The sequence below is a fragment of the Solanum dulcamara genome, chromosome 10 (genome assembly GCF_947179165.1).
Source record: "Solanum dulcamara chromosome 10, daSolDulc1.2, whole genome shotgun sequence".
Classification (NCBI taxonomy): Eukaryota; Viridiplantae; Streptophyta; class Magnoliopsida; order Solanales; family Solanaceae; genus Solanum; species Solanum dulcamara.
The window spans coordinates 70,832,032-70,851,951 of record NC_077246.1 but is presented as its reverse complement, the minus strand read 5'-3'; the positions used below and the strand labels follow the sequence as shown (position 1 = coordinate 70,851,951).

Here is a 19,920-nt window from a genome sequence, read left to right as displayed (position 1 = left end):
GCGTTCGGTATTCGGTTCGGTATTTTCAAAGTTTGGATTCAGTAATTCGGTAATCGGTAATTCAAAGTATTTACCAAATACCGAACTTTCAAACTTCGGTTCGGTAATTCGATAATCGGTAAATCAAAGTTCGGTTCGGTACGGTATTCGGTAATACCATATTGAAGTCGAACTGTCAAAGTCCACACGGAATATGTTAGTATATCATATTCACAATAGCAACAATAAAAGATGTAAAGATTTTTAATAACAAACTAAACAATGGATCGAATACATTCTCAACTGAAATACCAGGCTTTTGGGACATAATAAAAAGGACAAAACAAAGCTAAAAAGCTCCTTGACTTCAAACCTTATTTCTCTACTCGGAATGATTATATATACTGCAGAAAAATAGGCAGCAGAAGTCCTGATATTCAAAGACAAATTGCACCATAATCCTATTTGATATCAAAAGGCCTCCAACAGCTTCATAGCCGGATTTGTTGGAGTATCAAAATGTCTTTGTTCACCACTAATACTGTACAATGAAGATGACAAGAATGATCAATGACACAAGAAGGATTCTAAAGTGCAGCAGAAATATGTGTAACATGGCACAAATGGGAATCAGCACTTGCTAAAGAATCAACAAATTAGAAAAGATTTCGAAATTTAACAAGTGAAAAGTTCAGGAACAAACCCAAAGGCCATGTCATCTACAACAGTTCTTCCAGTACATGTGGCTCCTCCTTCAACAAGTGTCTTGACCACGGTAGACGTCTGACTAGCAGGTTCGTGAGTCCTTGACCAGTCTGGGTTCCCAAACCCTGTCACAAATCCATTGATATCGAATCTGGACAATCAAAATTCAATATGACTTCAGTAGTTCTAACATAAGCAAATGAATTTCGAATAGGACTCCAATAGCAACGAGAGAAGTAAACGGAATATGAGAAAAGAAGTGGGGACAGAAGTGCTGCAAAAACAAGTATCCTACATCATGGACATTCACTAGATAGAGATAGCTTTTTAGAAACTTTATCAAGAAATTTGAGAAGGCCCCTGTTAGGCTCTCCATCCCAACATATAAATCAGCAGTAGTAACCCAAAACTGATGAAGACAAAATTGTCAGCATACAGAACTATGTAATTTCCGGAATCTAGTTGAAGCAAGACTACTCATTTCAGCCAACAAGGGCAGAACGCAAACCTCACACTCAAGACGGCGTGAAGTAGTGAAGCTGAAGGCGGCGTGAAGCTGATGGCGGCGTGAAGCGGTGAAGGCGTGAAGAGCTGAAGGGCTGAAGGGCTGAAGGCGGCGTGAAGACTGAAGTGGTGGACTCAATCTGAAGAGTGAAGACTGAAGTTGTGAAGTTTGAAGTATAGGGGTGATTAGGTTAAGTGTTAGTGTGTAATGTGTTAGCCTGTTAGGGACAATTGGGCTGGAGTAGTGGACTTCATTAGTTAAATTGTAGGAATGGGCCTATAGCCCTTTATGTTTAAAAGACATTTTTAGGAGGCCCAATAGAAATAATTTTGGTATTCGGTATTTATCGAATACCGAATGGGAAAATTATAAGTACCGAACCCGAACCCGAAATACCGAAATATTAAATTTCGGTACCGAATACCGAACCGAAGTACCGAATACCGAATACCGAAATACCGAAATTGCCGGTTCGGTTCGGTAATTCGGTTTTTGGTATTTTATGCCCAGCCCTAATCAAATCTGTAATCAACTAATTAATCAGACTTTTATTTATAGTAATTTTTTTTTTTAGAACAGAAGAGGTAGAGTTTCAAAATAATTGACGTGATATATTGTAAGTGATTGACTTATCAACTTATTGAAATTCGAGAACACGATTAAAAAATCATTCAAAGTTTGAATCGAAAGCATCCAATACGAATACTTTTATCATATGTTAAAGTGATCAATTAATGAAATTTGACACGAATATATGTATGGGGTTAATAATGTATTAAGCATTTCTTATTTTATTAATGTGCATTCTTATATCTTATCTTAAAGAGGACATATTTTCTAGTCAAAGACAAAACTTTAACTATTGATTTCTGTCTGACAAATTAGTACTATTTATAATTTTTCTTGTTTTTCTTTCTCCAATACTTTTATTTTTATTTTTTGCCGTCTGACCGTCCAATTTTCCTACAAGTCCTAGTCAAGGGTTTTTGACTAGAATAGGAAAAAAAATGAATCTAGGTTTCTTTTAATAATTAATGAAAGAAAAATCCAAATCATGTTGATTAAAATTGATTGCTAATCTTTAATAAAAAATAAGTGAAGTTTTATAACATATTAATTTGTATTGATGATATAAGTTTTATTAAGGAACATCTATTTTAAGTAAGGACGATATATATATTAGAATGGAGAAAATATTACATTATAAATACAAATAACTTTGATACGCTTTAAAAAAAAAATTATGTGATCCATTTATGAAATTGATATGAAAATGCATGAATATAATGACATGCCTTGAGCTCATAACAACTTTTGTATAAGTAATTATCATCGAAATTGAGGATAAATTCGTCGTTCACCTTCTCAAATCAACGAAGCCTACTAGACCATCTAAGGCATAAGATATGAACTTGCATACTCATACTTCGAATTAGGTTTCATATCGAAAATATTGAATTTAAATGAAATTGCTCATACTCGGAACACATGAATATCGACTTAATTATACAAAAATGTGACCAATCATGTGTAGCCACACACACATAAAAGTGCAGGCCCAAAAGTGACCCAAAAATAGGACTCATAATTGATGGTCCATTTGATAAGTCATTTGGTGGGCCTCTATAGTACAAGACAACCATCCTACTTATCCCTTTTATTTTGGCTTTTTCTATGCTTTTTACCATGCAAAGAATAAACACTTTCCTCCTAATGCTGTATTTTTATTTATTTTTTATTATTTGATGTTTGATATCCGAATAAGCCAACTAATTTGAATAGTATTGAATAAAGTCCATTGGACGATAGTATTTTTTATTGAAATTTTTTATATATTTAAAATCCAAAATTAAAATCTCTCAAGAAAAAAAGCAGCTTTCTCCACTGCACCTATATATACACACAAAATATGATTATTGCTAAAACTAAAAGAAAGGTGATAAAGTGTTTGTCCTTGTCAACTAACTTAAAATTTTAAATCTACATTTGAAGGGTGGGTCTATCATAAGTTAACAATTTCATCAATTTTATGATTAACAATTTCATAAACTCATAAGCTCACACTGTTAATCTGCCCTGTCTGCATCAATTTCATGATTAACAATTTTTGAAAGCAACTAGAAACAACTCTTATCTAGTATGTGTACAAGAAAACTAATATGGATGTTGATTGTTGACCAGCTACGCATGGGAAAGAAGAAATTAGAAATTGACTTTGAATATTGTATTTTTTATGTTTCATTTTAACTGGCGTTTTAATTAATTTATGATTATTGAGAAAATACTATACAACCAAAGTTGATTCCCCCACATCTATTGTGGATAGGCATTTGGTCCCATTATATAATATTGATTGATTATCTCTTCATGAGCTTATTTTTGAAGTTGAGTTAAGTTCAAAATTAATTTCTTCATCATACTCTGTACTTCTCCAGTTTCATTTAAAACTGTCGTTTTAACAATCAGTGAAATATGACGAGAGTGGAGGAGGAGGTAAAGAAAACATACCCATTGTATTAATTAAATATACAAATTTATCTGGACCTAACATTTTTGAGGCGTATTATAAATTTATGTGTAAAAAATTATAATAAATAATAGATATGATCAACTCATAATGTTTAAAACATAACTAGTCCACTACTAAAAGTTTTGAAAGTTGAATTCATTAAATTTAAAGTATGAATCCAACTATACGGATATGGGTAAATCTAGCTCACTTTGATTTATTAGGACATACATAAAATTAAATATAAATTTGGACTACTAATTCTAATTAAAAATAAAAAATGTGATATGTTATTATGTTAATCCAAAAGGACTATTTTGAGCTATTTTCGCAAAAAATGAAATATATTAAAGATAATTTTTTTAACGAAGGATAAACTTGTTCAATTTCATATAATTTGAAGGTAGTTTTTATTATTTTCCCTTTAATTAATAATCAGTACTCCACTAATTATATCTCCATCAATTAATAAATCTATATGTAGTTAATTTATTTTTTTATTTTGCTCTTTTCTTTGGCTTTTTGTGTAAATTGTGGAAGATATATATTTCAAAAAATTGTGTGGCTCATATTTACTCTGCAATTATTTTTTAATTATATCTTCTGGTTAAGTAGGTGCCTATAAAATACTCAGAACTGTAAAAAGAAAACCATGGTGGAGGTCTTGTCATCTCACTGTTCATTTCCAAGAATTTAAACAAATAAATTTATGTACCCAATGTTTAATATATCAACAAAAATAAATTATTTGAACATATTATACTCACAATAAATTTGTTCTTGATCAATGAAAATATTTTTGATAAATACTCTCATAATTGTTTGTCTTTCATAAATCCAACATTTCATTTCTAACAATAAAAAATATGAAAGCCCCAACTCTATCCATGTTAATTAGTCATTACTTCAATCCCTAAATTCAATGTAATAGGATCGAAATTCTGTATAAATTATAGAAATCATTTAGAATAACAAGTAGACAGATATATATCAATAAAATGAATATCCTTATATTTTATCTTTTGAATATCCATTTTTAGTGGATAATATCCATCTTTGATCCATTTTTAAATAATTAATTATCCAACTCAAATTAATTGGTTATTTACTCTTCCTTTTTACATTTTGCCAGCCCTAATTAAACATTAAAATCATACTGTATACATCACCTTTCACCTGCTACTTTTTTAATTAATGCACCAATTAATTAATTTTCTTTATCAGTTTATCACTGATGCATGATTATAAATGCTGCTTACCATCACAATCCATTACCATAACATTTGGTTTAAATATTGTTGACATTTAACAATATGAGCATTCGATTTCGGATGTAACTCAATTTCAAAATTAGTTCATCTGAAATCATATAAAAAGAATATATATATATATAAATATAACACGATTTCTTTAACTATTGTACGTAGGATTCTTAACGCCTTCAAATACGCTCTCTAAAAGAGTTGTATAAACTCAAAAATACTTGTTATCATCGATGAACGAATGTGTATATATGCATGAGAATCCTCAAGTTTCGTAATCAATTATGGAACATCAAATAAGAGCTTAAATGAGCAAAAAAAGAAGAAAAAATATAAGGAAGTTTGATAATCTAAGAGAATACGTCAAAAAAAATTAAATTTCTTCTCCTATCTGATTTGAGCCGTGCTTGGTATAAAAGAAAATGCTTTCCACGGAAAATATTATCCAGAAAAAACCAATTATTTCTTACTTTTAATTTGATCAAACACCGTCATATATATGGAAATGCAAAAAATAATTACACATGGTGAAAATAATCGATACAAGATAAATTTAGATATATACAACAACAATCTAGAGAGATGATACGAGTGGGGGTCCGAGAAGAATGAAGTGAACGCAGACCTCACTTCTAACTTATGTAAGCGGAAAGACTATTTTTGATTGATCATCGACTCAAGAAATAAGACAAAATTATATATATACAACAACAACATATCTAGAGAGATCATACAAGTGAGTGTCTGTAAAGAATGAGATGTACGCAAACCTTACTTCTAACTTATATAGGTGAAAAAATTATTTTTGATCGATTATCGACTCAAGAAATCAGACAAAATTATATAACTATCAATTTTTATTTTATATTTTTTTAAAAAAAATTAAAGGTGTGTTCTAGGTTTTTTATACTTGAATTACTTCTCTGTTTAAATGCTTGTATGTAAGAAAATGACAGGCTCAGAAGTGTAGGCCACCTTAGCTCATCAGTGGGATTTGCCTGTTATTATCACATTAATTACAACCCATTTCTCTATCACCTTATTTAGGTAAATTCATGACGTATACATTGGGAACCCACCTCTTTTTTTTTTTATTTTTTATGAATATATACTATAATAATAATTTTTTATCAATATATACTATAATAATAATGCTCAATTTGTTTTTAAAAATAGGGTAAATTTAAAATAGTGGTACTCTCAATGCAATGACAACAATAGTTGGTCACTCTCTCATGGCTCATCTTTTTTTGTTTTTTATTCTATTTCGTTGGGCAGAGTCAGATGGAATCAAAGGATTTATTTGAATTTCATTCATTTGAAAATTATATTATTTTATATATAATTAAAAAAAATTATATATATAAAATAAATATTGAATTTTTTATTTTTTTTGTATGTTTTCTTTCTCAAATTTTTTAGTAAAAATCTTAGCTTCATTGTTAAATATTAGATAATTATATTAAGATTCAACTAAATTTGAATTTACATTAAAAAAAATTATAGTAAAGGATAAACACACCCAAATAAAGGCCATTTTATACCTAGAAAAACTCAAATACAAAACTCCTAATTAAGAAGGAATCACAATCTTTATTGGTACCTTCATGGTTTATCTTATTTATAAACAAGTTATGTGTAAATTATACTTAATTTATTTTCAATTTATGTAAAGATATTACAGAAGAATAAAAAATATAAAAAATCTAAAATTTATGAGCTGAACATAAAAATAATTAAAATTAAATTATTATTGTATTAAATATAGCAAGGTAACATTTTTTAGCGAGACTAAAAAAAATATCACATAAATAAACATAGCTAAAGTAATTCAAAATAATTAATATGAAAATTAAATAATGATAAAATTATCTAATAAATATGCTTTTATTACGCATCTAAATTATCTATTAAATGAAGGATATTTCTTTCGTTTTGTTAATTTTATACCAAATTAGTAATTTTTTATACTAATATCTCGAATAATGTGTGGTATAAAAATAATATTATTGAAATCAAAATATAAATAGTTTCGAGATTACTCAGATTGAAATAATTTTTATAATCAAATTAAATTAAAATAATCTCATATTTTATTAATAAAATTATTATCTTTTATATATATAGTCATCATTATACAAATTCCGCATAATTCAATAATTTTAATAAACAAAAATTCCGACTCCGCTAGACTCGTAAACCAAACCAACCCCTCAAACCACAACTCTATTATAAATACGAACCCTAGTTGCCTCTCTCCAAATTCCATCTCTCAAAAATTCACCAGCTCTTCTTCAAAAATCACCATTACTAAACTCCAAATTTTTCTCTACAACCAAAAAAAAACCATAAAACCAAGAAAATATTAGATCTTTAAACTCTCTCATCACTTCATTTCCCCCCCTTTTTATCTCTATTTAATTTTTTCATATGGCTATTGAAAATTCAATTGACAAATGGAAGAAACAAAGCTCTAATTCATCCAATTACCTCAAAAATTCATCATCCCATCACAAAAGATGTGCATTTACAAGAAAATGTGCTAATTTGGTCAAAGAACAAAGAGCAAAGTTCTATATTATGAGGCGTTGTGTTACTATGCTCATTTGCTGGCGTGATTATCGAGACACTTAAGAGGAGAAATAATCCGTGTCGAGAAATTTCATATTAGGGTAAAAATGGTCAATTTCATGTTCAGTATTTGAACTCGAAATCTTTAGCTATAGATAAAAGAGTACTTACTACTTTCCGCAACTCTTGTTGATTTTTTTTTTTTTGCATATAGTATATATATTTTTTTCTCTTGCTTTCTATGAGATAGTACCTTGATGGAGTTTTCAAGATTTTTTCTAGCGTCCGAGAAAGGAAGAGAAAAAAAGATGTAAATAACATACTTAATTATAAGAATTTGTATTATTATTATTATTACTATGGTTTATTTTATTTTATTTCTCAATTTTGCATCTTAGATTTTTAATTTCAGATCTTAATCTCAATTTTGAAGGAGAATGGGTATTTCTTAATGTTAGTACTATTGAATCTATGTGTGTACTTTCATAGATTTTTTTTCTAATTATCACATGAATATGATAGGTGAGCTTTGTACAAGATCTGTATGGTTGAGATATTTCATTATTATATATTAATGGAGTGTTTTTTTTAGTTTTTTTTTGAGCTTGAAAAGAGAAATTTCTTGCATTTTGTTCCAATTTGTTTGAGACAATTTAATTTTAAAAAAATTATACTTAAGTGTAATATTTGAAAAGAACATTTTTTTGGTTTCTTTTAGTTGAGTCAAGATTTATTAGAAATAATTTTTTTACTTTTTAAGATAGGTGTAGAGTTTGTATGCATCCTCTCCATACATTGAATATATTATTATTGTAAAAATCTTTATTCACAATAAATATCGAATTTCTTTGATTTATTTATATATTTATTTTTTCATATTTTGTATCTCTTTATGCAAATTCTGACATTTTCGATTAATCTGAAATGTCTTGAGTAAGTCATTAGAAGATGAAACACTTCGTAATTACATCTTATATTCTCATAATCTTTCTAAATAGGAATAATTAATGTTTTTACATTTAATTTATTCCTTTGGGTTGATTTAGTTGGGTGCAAACTTAACATTAATTGATCCTAAAATTTGATACTAATTGACTAAAAAGTTAAAAAAAAAAAAAAAAGATTTAGGTCATGGTGTGGTGGATTTTTTATTTGCTTTTTTCTATAAGATTCGTGTGCTTTGATGTAAGCTTGACAATTGAAGTGATGGTTCAAAACTAAAAAATTGATTCCCAGTCAACCATGTTTGTAGCTGCATCCTATGTGCTAATTAGCTAATTCAATTATTTGTTTTAAATAAGATGTTAATTAACAGTATAACAATAAAACAATGAAAAAAATACTGAAAACATCTCTAAACATCACGTGAATTTAAATACTTTTCTAGATTAACTGAACTTAAATACATCTTTAATCTTATCACATCGGTGAAATGCACTTCTAAATTTTCGTCAGGTTTAAAAATATTTTCAACACTTCTTTTGATTTTTTATTAAGAGTCTCATACTCCTACAAGAGTTTAAGACTATTTGCTATGCAATGTGATAGATTAGGATATATTTAAGTTGAGTTAATCAAGTACAAGAATATTTTTAAGGCTGTAAATAATTTTAAGATAAAACTAATAATTTACGATAAATTTAAAAATATTTTCAATACATCTAAAATAATTTTAAAAAATTTGGATATGATTGTTGAGGTAAGTGATACATGGTAGTTGTGGGTGCCATTAGAGTAGTAGTTAGTAAAGATGTTAGATATGGGTAATTGTGACTAGTAGCTACTTGTAATAATGGTTGGCAGATGTACTTGCTAGTAAAACTTGATGATAATGATAGCATAATTATTGATAGTAATTAATAATTTCTTATGGTAATAATAGTGAGGGTAACTATCAATTGTGGAGATTGACTACTACAGTGATTATGATTGTGATTGAGAATGATCGTTGATAGTAATTATGATAGTAAAATAAGGACGATGTTAGCAACAAGTAAAATTAATGGAGTAGCAATGTCTTGATATATTTTATCCTTTCCAAACTTTATTAAATTAATTGTTATTGTACTAATTATATTTTAATGATCTTAAATTTATTATAAATTTAAATAATTATTTAATTCTAAAAAATCTAGAAGCAAATAGGCCAATAGCTGGAGAAGTAAATGGCTCGATGTTCACGGCTCTTCTGAATTCTTCAGGGATTTGACCATTTAGGGACCACTTTGACCTTCCTCTTTCTTCAATGGCTAAAAATATTTCATCTTTTTTAATGCAAATTTTTGTTTTTTTCTAGATGTATTGAGTCAATTACATGGAAGTATAGGGATCTTGTTCATGAATTAACGAAAATATGTAAAAGTTTAATCTACCGTTGAGAGTATTAAAAATAATTTCTTTATCCCTAACACCTTGTATGGATGGTTTTTATCTATTGTATTATTAGTTTAAATTCAATATTTATTTCAATTGTTGTTTAGATTTTACTGTATCGTTTTATTTAAATTTATCATTAGGTAACGATTAAATTTCTTATAAGTTCATCACTCAAAAATCTTAATGTGTGATATTATGTAACGACGGAGAAAAATACAATTTATTCAAACGTTATATTTATAAAATAATACTTAACAACACAATACGATACATTATAAAAAATTACTTAACAACAATCCAAATGAATATAAAAAATAGAAATAAGATTTGCATCTAACTATATATGTTATTATGCAAATCTCTTTCTTTTTGCCTATGATATAATCACTTCTTTTGACTACATCATCAGAACTTAATTTAAAAGTCATATTTCAACTTGGAGTATACTACATACATAGTTATTCTACCCCTTGTATATTGAATATCTTTGTATCCCAAGTATACAACATACATAGTAATTCTATCTTTTTCTTTATTCTTGAACTCATTTCTTAATATTATTAATTTTCATTTTGTGTCTCCAAAATCTTTTTGATACGATCTGTCAAGTTAGAACTCATTTTTTTTTATTGGTGCAATGAATGAATTTTTTTTCCACGTAAATGTGTATTTTATACATATTCACAACAGATATACAAAAGAATCTCAAATCTTATCACCAACTTTATCAGTTATACAAATACGATACACTCATCATGCATCCAAATTCAAAATATAGTTTATCAACAAATTGGTTTAAACAGGTCACATTTTCAAAATTTTAATACTATCTTTTTCAAGTCAAATTACTTATTTAGTAAAATCAACAACTAATCTATTATTATAAATTAAATAACATTTGCCAATCTATTCCCTCCGACTTAAAATACATGAACTTTGAATCTTTGACAAATATATTAAAATGTACCCCTCCATTTTATATTAGTTACTTGGTCCATCTTAATTTGACACTTTCCTTTAAAAAGTATGTATAGATTTATTTTACTTAACTAATTACCTTATTACTTATATTTTAAAAATCTAAATTTGAGTATTATTTCTTTATGAGTTAAGATAGTTATTTAATAATAAGATTACATCAAAAGAAAATAATAAATTTCTATTAATTTATTAAAATATACAAGTAAAATGAAAATCTAATTTTTAATATAAGAGTCAAGTAAAATAAAATATAGAAGATATTTTGTTATTATATTAATATGAGTAAAATGACAATTTATTATACTTTTTGTATAACTTTTAAATATTTAAATTAAATTTTAAATATTAATCAAATTAATTCTCGTAATACAAAACATGATAAATATTTTGAGACGGAGAGAGTACGAGTTAATTCCCTAAATGATCACCCAAGTATTGAAAATTGCCTTCAAATATCACTTTTATTTCATTTAGGACCAAAAAATCATTCAAACTATCACTATTTTCCTCAAAATATACTTAACACCTCAAAAGCCTCCTTCTCTCCCAATTGGCATGTCATGTCATTAAAGCTTATTTTTTTTAATAATAGACTTATTTAATCCATCAAATTCATTTAATAAAAATTATAATATTATTTTTTAAAAAATACATTAATTTATCGTACTTAAGCTTACAATTTTTTTTCTATCGTGAAAAATAACTTTTTAACACTTACTATAATACTAACAATTTTGTATAATTATAAACATATATAATAAAAAAAAATATTGCAGTTTTAAAAAATTCAATTGAAGTTAAAACTAAACCATGATGTGCAAATCATTTCATGAATGTTAACATTATTTAATCATTATTTTATAATAAATAAATAATATTAAAGGTCAATTAATCATACACTGAAAAAAATTAATTAAGTACTTTAAAATTCATACTTGCAATCTTTTTTTAAGAAAAAATATAAAGTGAACAATATTTGTAGTAGAAAATAAAATGTTTACCTTTATTAATGAGTATATTTATCTCATATAATGTAATGACCCGTTAGGTCATTTTAAGAACAAGTCCTATCTCTTTCATAAAAGATCCTTACCATGAATTTTAAATGGGAATTTTAAATTACTCGCTTAAATACGGTTATTTAATTAGTGGGTAAATTTTAAATATTTAATTTTAGAAAGTAATTAATGGGCCATGTCCATAATTTATTTAATACCCTATGTCACTTGGCCCATCTATTAGAATTAGTTATTGAGGTTTAATAATTTTTTTGACATTACACAAATTACTGCGGAATCTCTATCCAAATTACAAGTAGATCGACGCCTATGCCGACAAGAAAAACAAAATTATTCCAGGTAAAAGATACTCCAATTTATGTGGTGATTTCTAATATGTATAAACTATTATTTTATGTTGATGGGGAAAGTAGTGAATTTTGAATTTGCTGCAATATTAGCCTTACAAATTGAAGGGGAAAGTATCGTCTCTGTTTGTATTTCTTTTTACAAGACTTAGTGGTTAATTAGGGCTAATGATTGGTCCAATCAGTGGAAGAAATTTTATATTATGGTATAGACATACAATTGACATTTTGCATAAAATAAAAATAATTCGCCAGTAAATATTTATTGTTGTGTTTAAATACTGATTTGCGTAAATTAATTTTGATTTTGAAATTTTTCTATAATGATTATAATTATCATATTATGATTCAAGTTTTGATACTATCACTACATATATAATTAAATATTAGGTGTACTGTGTTGTATGAACTTTATTTTATTTATGATGTTTAGAGGAATTGAGACATAATCCTAAACTTGATATTTAGGACTTGATTATAGATTAGGGTGAATTTTTGGGTCTAGGCTAAACATATAGTAATATGGGTGTTGATAGTTTTAAAATCTTATTGTGATTATGTATTTGATTAGATTGTGGTATTTCGGATACTGTTCGGAAGGGAAAGACTCAAGAGGTTGATTGATCTTGATTTGATTGATGCAAGTGAATTTCTAAATCTCAGTTTAAGCTTGTAGATGCTAGTATTTTCTTATTATGTACGTTGGGGAGTAATGATAATTGGGCTGGGTTATTGACTGTATGATTGACCTTAAAAATGGAGGTGAGGGGTATGAAATGGCAATCTAATAACGTGTATTGGTGTGATCGGTGTGATGAGATTATTGACTTATCTTGGACATGCAAAATGACTATATTGATATGAGATGTGAAAATTATTGTTGATATCATGCTATTATCTTGAATTATATGAACATAAATTGATTGCATTGGTTCTGATATATTGTGTTGTGACTGAAAATGATATGAAACAAAGGGGTCGGGCCACATGCTCCGTGGTAGGTATTATGAAACAAAGGGGTCAGGCCACACGCTCCGTGGCAGGATGTGTATATTAAGGGGATGGGCCACACGCTCCGTGGCAGGATATGTATATTGAGGGGACTGGTCACACGCTCCGTGGCAGGTTACATGGACAGAAATATTCCCCATGGATTTCGGACTGTGATTCAGTGGATATATACCGATAGGACAGATATGTATCATTTCATTGCATTGTATTGCATCACACATTTTTGGATATTTGTGAATTCGTGTTTACCCCTTATTGCTATGTATATGTTGAACTTGACTTGATATGATTCACTTGATGAGACTATTGATGAGTATTCATGGACTGTATTATTATTATTGTACAAAGTGTAGGGTTGGGCTGGTTTTATGTAGGTTGTAGTTAAGGAGGTTCGATTAGGATAACAGGATTACTTGTATCTATTGAGCTTTGCTTAGTTTTAGTTGTACACTTAGTGAGTACCATGTTGTTTGTTACTCACCCCTTGCTTCTACACTTATGTAGGTTGTGAGCCGGAACATGCTTGATCTCCTAGTGTTTCGTACCACATCCGAGGCTATCATTCAAGTGTTGAGGTAGCTGTTACATCCATCTAGCGGACACCTCTTACTCTTTTATTATGTTTTAGTCCTGTTCTAGAGACAAAGACATTATGACTGTATTTTCTTTTGTACTTCGGTAATGTATTAGAGACTTGTACACGTGACAACCAATCTTGGGGGATTTTGAGATTAGTTACCTATTTTTGATTAAGTTAAACCTTGCTTTATTTCATTTACTTCCGCATTTATTTTCTGTTGAGTTTTAGGCTGATTTGTCTCGATGGATTGAGACGAGTGTCATCACACCCGATTTTGAGTCGTGACATATAATGTGTGTATTATTAAATTAAAATAGGCAACCCAACTAATTAATTATGTTTCATGAATTCGGGATGAGTTAAGAACATATATTGGTGTTTAATAGTATGATTCCATAAAATATAATATAATAGTCATAAAAGAATAAAAAATAAAAAGTAAATTATAAATAAAAGTTAAATAATAAATTTCTCTTATTTTACCAATTTTTCTCGATGTCAACCTTACGGATATATTTGAATATTTTTATAAAAAATTACTTGCTTAAAATTTTCAGAATATTTAATTAGCGATTTCAAAATCCTTCGGTAATAATTACCTACAAAAAGTTTTTCATTGAATTTTGTTTGGTAAAAAATCTGCAGGAAATTAGATTTATTTGTGACATTTTTTTTGAATAATCTCCATACGTTACAATTTTTTTACAGAGACATAAGTTCGATTAGTTAAATAGCTCTATTATTTTTTTTAAATGATGGTTTAATGATATGACATGTCCACAAGAATAGAAAGAGATTTTTAAGGTATTTCGTATTTTTTGAGAAAAATATAGTAATATGTTTTTTTAAAAAATAAAAGTGATTTGTATAAGTAATTTTCAAAATATGAATAACTATTTAGGAAAATAATATAAATTTTAATTACCGAAAAAGATTCCTAAGCTCGCAAATTTTTCTTAATAAACTAATCTATTTTTTTAAAAAATAAAGAATAAAATTAAAATTTTAATTAAATAAATTAAATAAGTCTATTATTAAAAAAATGTGATTTTAATGATATGCATGACAACTAAGAGAGAATGAAACTTTAGAAGAGTTAAGTATTTTTGAAGGAAAATATAAATAGTTGAGTGATATTTAGAAAAAAATAATAATAATTAAATGATATTTTAATTTTAAATAAAATAAAAATAATATTTAAAAACAGTTTTTAAAACTTAAATAATCAAAACATGACGAATATTTTGGGACGGAGAGGTACTAAACTAGTGGCATTGGGAAATGCAACCCCAACAGTTTTTGGCTGACAAAGGTTCACGGGATCACCACATGGGATTCTTCATTGTTCTTCCTTTCAACAACCCTTCCTTTAACCCTATTCATTGACCTCACATGCTATTCTTTTGTCTCTTTACTCTTTATTTATATAATTTAATTCGTTATTTTCATTTCGAATTGTATATATTATTCAGATTAGATTATTATTATGAAGTTTGTAACAAAGAAGCGAGTTTGATATTTTGGAGAGTAGTGAGAATATTTTGAGTGAACTGTTGGATTGAGGCACTAGAGTTAGTCACTTTAATTGTTAAGTCATAATATGAAACATTGCTTTTGAAAAAATAATAAAGGTTGAATTTGAAATCCCATGAGATATACGTAGTGAGTTTTTACTCCCTTGATTAAGGAGTTTTCCACGATAAATGAGTGTTTTATTATTTCTGTCTTTCTACTTACTTCATATTAAGAACCTGGTTCTTAATATGTTTTTTTAGATGGTTTAAACTAGTCTATTATATAAATAAACATAGAATTCAACGGAAAAAAGTAGAATCAACTGAATTCGTTATTTTTAACTAGAGTTATATGTATTAGTGAGACTAGATGATTTAAACTAATAGTCTTTTACATTATAAAGAAAGAGAGAATAATCTGACTCAACTTGTTATTTTCAATTCGAATTATATGTACTATTGAGACTAGATGGTTTAAAACTGGTCTACTACATAAAAAGAGAATAGAATTTAACTGAACTCGTTATTTTGAATTAAAATTATACCATTGAGACTAGATGGTTCAAATTAGTCTAATACATAAAAACCATAGTTAACTGATCGAACCCGTTGTTTTCAACTCAAATTAGATGTACTATTGAGAATTAGATGGTTTAAACTAATCTATTACATGAAAAGAGAGTAGGATTCAACTGAAATCGTCCTTGAAATAGAATTATATGTATTATTCAGACTAGACTTTTTTTCAATCCCAAAAAAGACTAGATAATTAGGGAATCTTAGTAGCTCAATTGGTTGACCTAAATTTTTATTTTATTGGTGAGAATTCGAATATCCTCATTTTATTTTATTTTAAAAGAGAGAGGCTAGATGATTTAAACTAGCACACAATTAGACAAAGAGTAAAAGAAGAAGAAAATGATATAAAAATATTTTTTAGGAAAGGGCAATATATATGTACATACTATTATCTATTCCTATGATTCACTAAATATTGCTCTCTCTTTTTTGTTGTGTTTGATGTTTAATTATTTAACAACCATTTTATTTGTTTTCTTTTATTGGTACAAGCTATAGCTATCTGAAATTTGGACTTTGTTTTCTCAAAAATCATATGTATTCTATTCTTTTTTTTCTTGGTTGCATAAGATATATTATAAATTAACTAATGGTTACAAAATGTGACCTTTCTCCTTCTCCTTAGAGTCTTAAATGTGCTTCTAAAACAATAAGAATATGTTGTTTATATGTCGTTTGAAAAGCCATACTAATCTAAACAAAAAATTATTTGCTTCTCAAATGTATTATTAGTGATAAATTGAATTAAGGAGATAGATCAATGTTACTCAAGTTATCATTTGGTAGTTGGTTAGAGTCAAACAAATATTAATAATCTAAGATTAATTCCTTATGAAAGAATTTATGCATTATTTTATGTCGTAATTAGTTATTTATGTATTAGTTATTCTATTTTCTATTCTGCATAAAATAATATATGAATTCTTTTCTAACTAATTATACATCTACTTTAGTTATGCGAGTTTCTACGGTCCAAATAAAATATCATATTAATTTTATACATAGTAAAAGCATGTTTCCAAACATAATACATATTACTTATGAAAGATTTAGTAATCAAACAAATAAATTGTGCAACTATGTGTTACCAGCAGTTTACAATAATACTAGTCTTGTTTTCTTATTTGGATTTGTCCAACTTTATTTTTCAGTACCACTTTTATTAACTTTAGATTTGTAATGAAAGTTGATTTGACCTCTGTCCTTTTCTTTAAAAACTAGCAAACATGGAGCCGTTTGGATAGAAACCAATTTAAAGTCTTTTTTTAGCTTTTGAACGTATTTGCCTAATGCTAACTTTAAGCTATAAAGTTTTTAAAGTCAGTCAAAAATGAAAAGTTAGGATTTCTAACTTTGTTTTTTTAAGTGCTTAAAGTCATTTTCTTTGACCATGGAAATTACTTTTATATCCCTTATATTTTAACTAAATTCCCAAACTATCCTTTTTATTCTTTTAACCCTAAAATTCACATCATTTTCCTCATTTAAGCAATTTTATCCAAACACTCAACTGCTTATTTATAAAAATAACTTTCAGCACTTCAAAGTTCTAAAAATACTTCATACATAAACGTAATATTTTTAAGCCCATCCAAACGGGCTAATGATAACAATCACTTCGTGTTCTCTTTATTCATACACTAAAACCTCTATAAATGCATATATTTGGGATCGAAAAAAATATTTATTTATCAAAATTATTAATTTATCAATAAATGCATTAAATATTTATTTATTAATAAATAAATATTTATTATTTTAGAGAGTATTTTGCAGTATGTGTCATAAGAAAGAAAAAAAATATTTGAATTATTTTTTTTAAAAGTTTAAATCTAGAAAACTAAAAAATGTAGTCTTTGCATATTTATTATTTAAATCTAGGAAAGCTAAACGAATTCCATGAAGTTTAATGTTTCTAATTATATTCATGTATATAGAATATGAAAAGATTTTATGATAACTATAAAAGAAAATGTGATGGATGTTGAACATCTTTTGAGCTATCCTAATGAGAATGATACAGTTATGGAATCACCTATAGAGGAAGAGATTATTCAATCTGTAATGAATAATGATGATGAAAATGATCCTGAACAAGATGATAGTAGCATTGTCCCACATGTATCGTCAAAGAAGGCATTTCAAGCAATGACTATATTGTCAAACTATTTGGTACAACACAAATAAAATATTTCGAAAATTGTGTTCGCTCTTCAAAAAGTTAAGAATGAGATTAATTTTGGTTTTGATGGGAAGAAAAAACAATCAACTATAGAATCATATTTTTTTAAAAATAGTTATTGGTCTAGTATTATTAACTGATTATATATATATATATATATATATATATATAAATTCTTGATATATTCTAATAATTATTACTTTATATTTTTTCCAGGCCTTTAATATTTTATTTTTAATTATCATCTAATGCATTTAGCGAGAATATTACTTTAATATAACTGGTACAAGCCGGGACCGGAAAAAAATATTAATTTAGCGAGATTATTATTTTATCGAATATTACTTTATCGAGGTTTTACTATAAAATTAACTATGAAATTCATTGTTATATAGCTCAAAGTTAATAAAAATAATAATAATAATTTATCGTTAAATAGAATCATTGATAATTTTTTTTAATTATTTAGTAAAATAAGTTATTGGTTGCTATTTTTTTTTGAGGGGGGTTGAGAAAATGAGATGTGACTTTTGATAAATTGATTAGGTATGCGAAAATTATTGGAAAAGGGGAAAGAAAACTAACCCAAAATGGAAAGTTGATTTTAATTGAGCACATGCAAATTGATGTTTTTTATGCATTTGTATTCATTAAAGACTTTGTGGTCAATGTATTGAAATCATTTTTAGATAAACAAGAGTCGTGAGGTAGTTGTAATTACTTTTTTATCCTTAATCAAGAAGTATTGAATTTGAGTCCTTTTGAATACGAAAACATCTTTGTTAGAAAATATTTTACTTTTTAATATAAGACTTTTCGATACGAATTCAAATTTAATCAGACTCCAATATAAATATCGAATCAAGAACAAAAAAAATAAAAACCACTCCTAGAGGAATGGACTGTGATGGGACCAAATTTTGCAATAAATATAGTTAGCTTTATTGACTAAGCATTTATTTCTTCACAGCATATATTTCTTTTTTGAAACATATATATTTTTTTGTTTTTCATCTTGCTTTCGATTTTCATCGGCATATTTATTTCATTAGATTGTATTTTATGGGTAACAAATTGTCTCGTATTTAATTTTGGTTCAATCAGATTTTTAAATCTGAATTATACTAAAGGATAGTTTCAACTTTCAAACCATAGCCAAAAAGGAGAAGGGGTATATTTGGATTCTTTTTTTTCTTTTTGGTGATATAAATATTTTTTACACGTGGAAATTGTTGGATACTGCATTTGTTATTAGTTAGAACAATTAGTTGTTTAGCTATAGGATGAGTGTCATAATTATTTTAGTAGAATGTCAATTTCTCAGTTTTAGTAAAAGTCCAACACTTTAGATATAGGAGGAGTTTACTACTTTGTTTAAGTGCCAATATAAAACTTATGATTAACAAGTTTTATATGAGAAGGTTTTTTCATTCATATTTTCTGCCTTGTTGCTTGGATCTTTTATTTAGCCGACTAGCTTAAAAAAATGTTAGTAAAATCCATAAGACACTTTCTACTGTTACTAGACCCGATTGGTCACATGGGCAATGTCTTGTGGGTTCCATATATAATTTCAAAATATAGGAAAATATATGTGTTCACTCGTATAATAATATCTTATCCTAATTGAAATTCACACAAATATAATATCTGATTGTAGTGGTATAGATGGATGCGTGGGCAAGTGTGTGCTATATATATATATATATACACTTTGAAAACACACACAAATACATATATTAGAGAAATAGTCTATTTTAAGGCTGTAGAAAGGACTACGCTTTGCGGGTGGGCATCACT

The 19,920-nt window shown here is 27.2% G+C and overlaps 1 protein-coding gene across 1 annotated transcript; it reads right to left on the bottom strand.

Moving 5' to 3' along the window:
* Positions 1-255: 255 nt before the first annotated feature.
* LOC129869937 (outer envelope protein 64, chloroplastic-like) lies at positions 256-1,443 on the bottom strand. The gene is made up of 4 exons (XM_055944499.1): positions 1,418-1,443; positions 1,193-1,309; positions 683-835; positions 256-520 (listed from the first exon to the last, which is right to left on the bottom strand). Exons 1-4 carry the CDS (start codon positions 1,441-1,443, stop codon positions 451-453), a joined length of 366 nt encoding a protein of 121 aa, XP_055800474.1. The 3' UTR covers positions 256-450.
* Between the last annotated feature and the right edge of the window lie 18,477 nt (positions 1,444-19,920).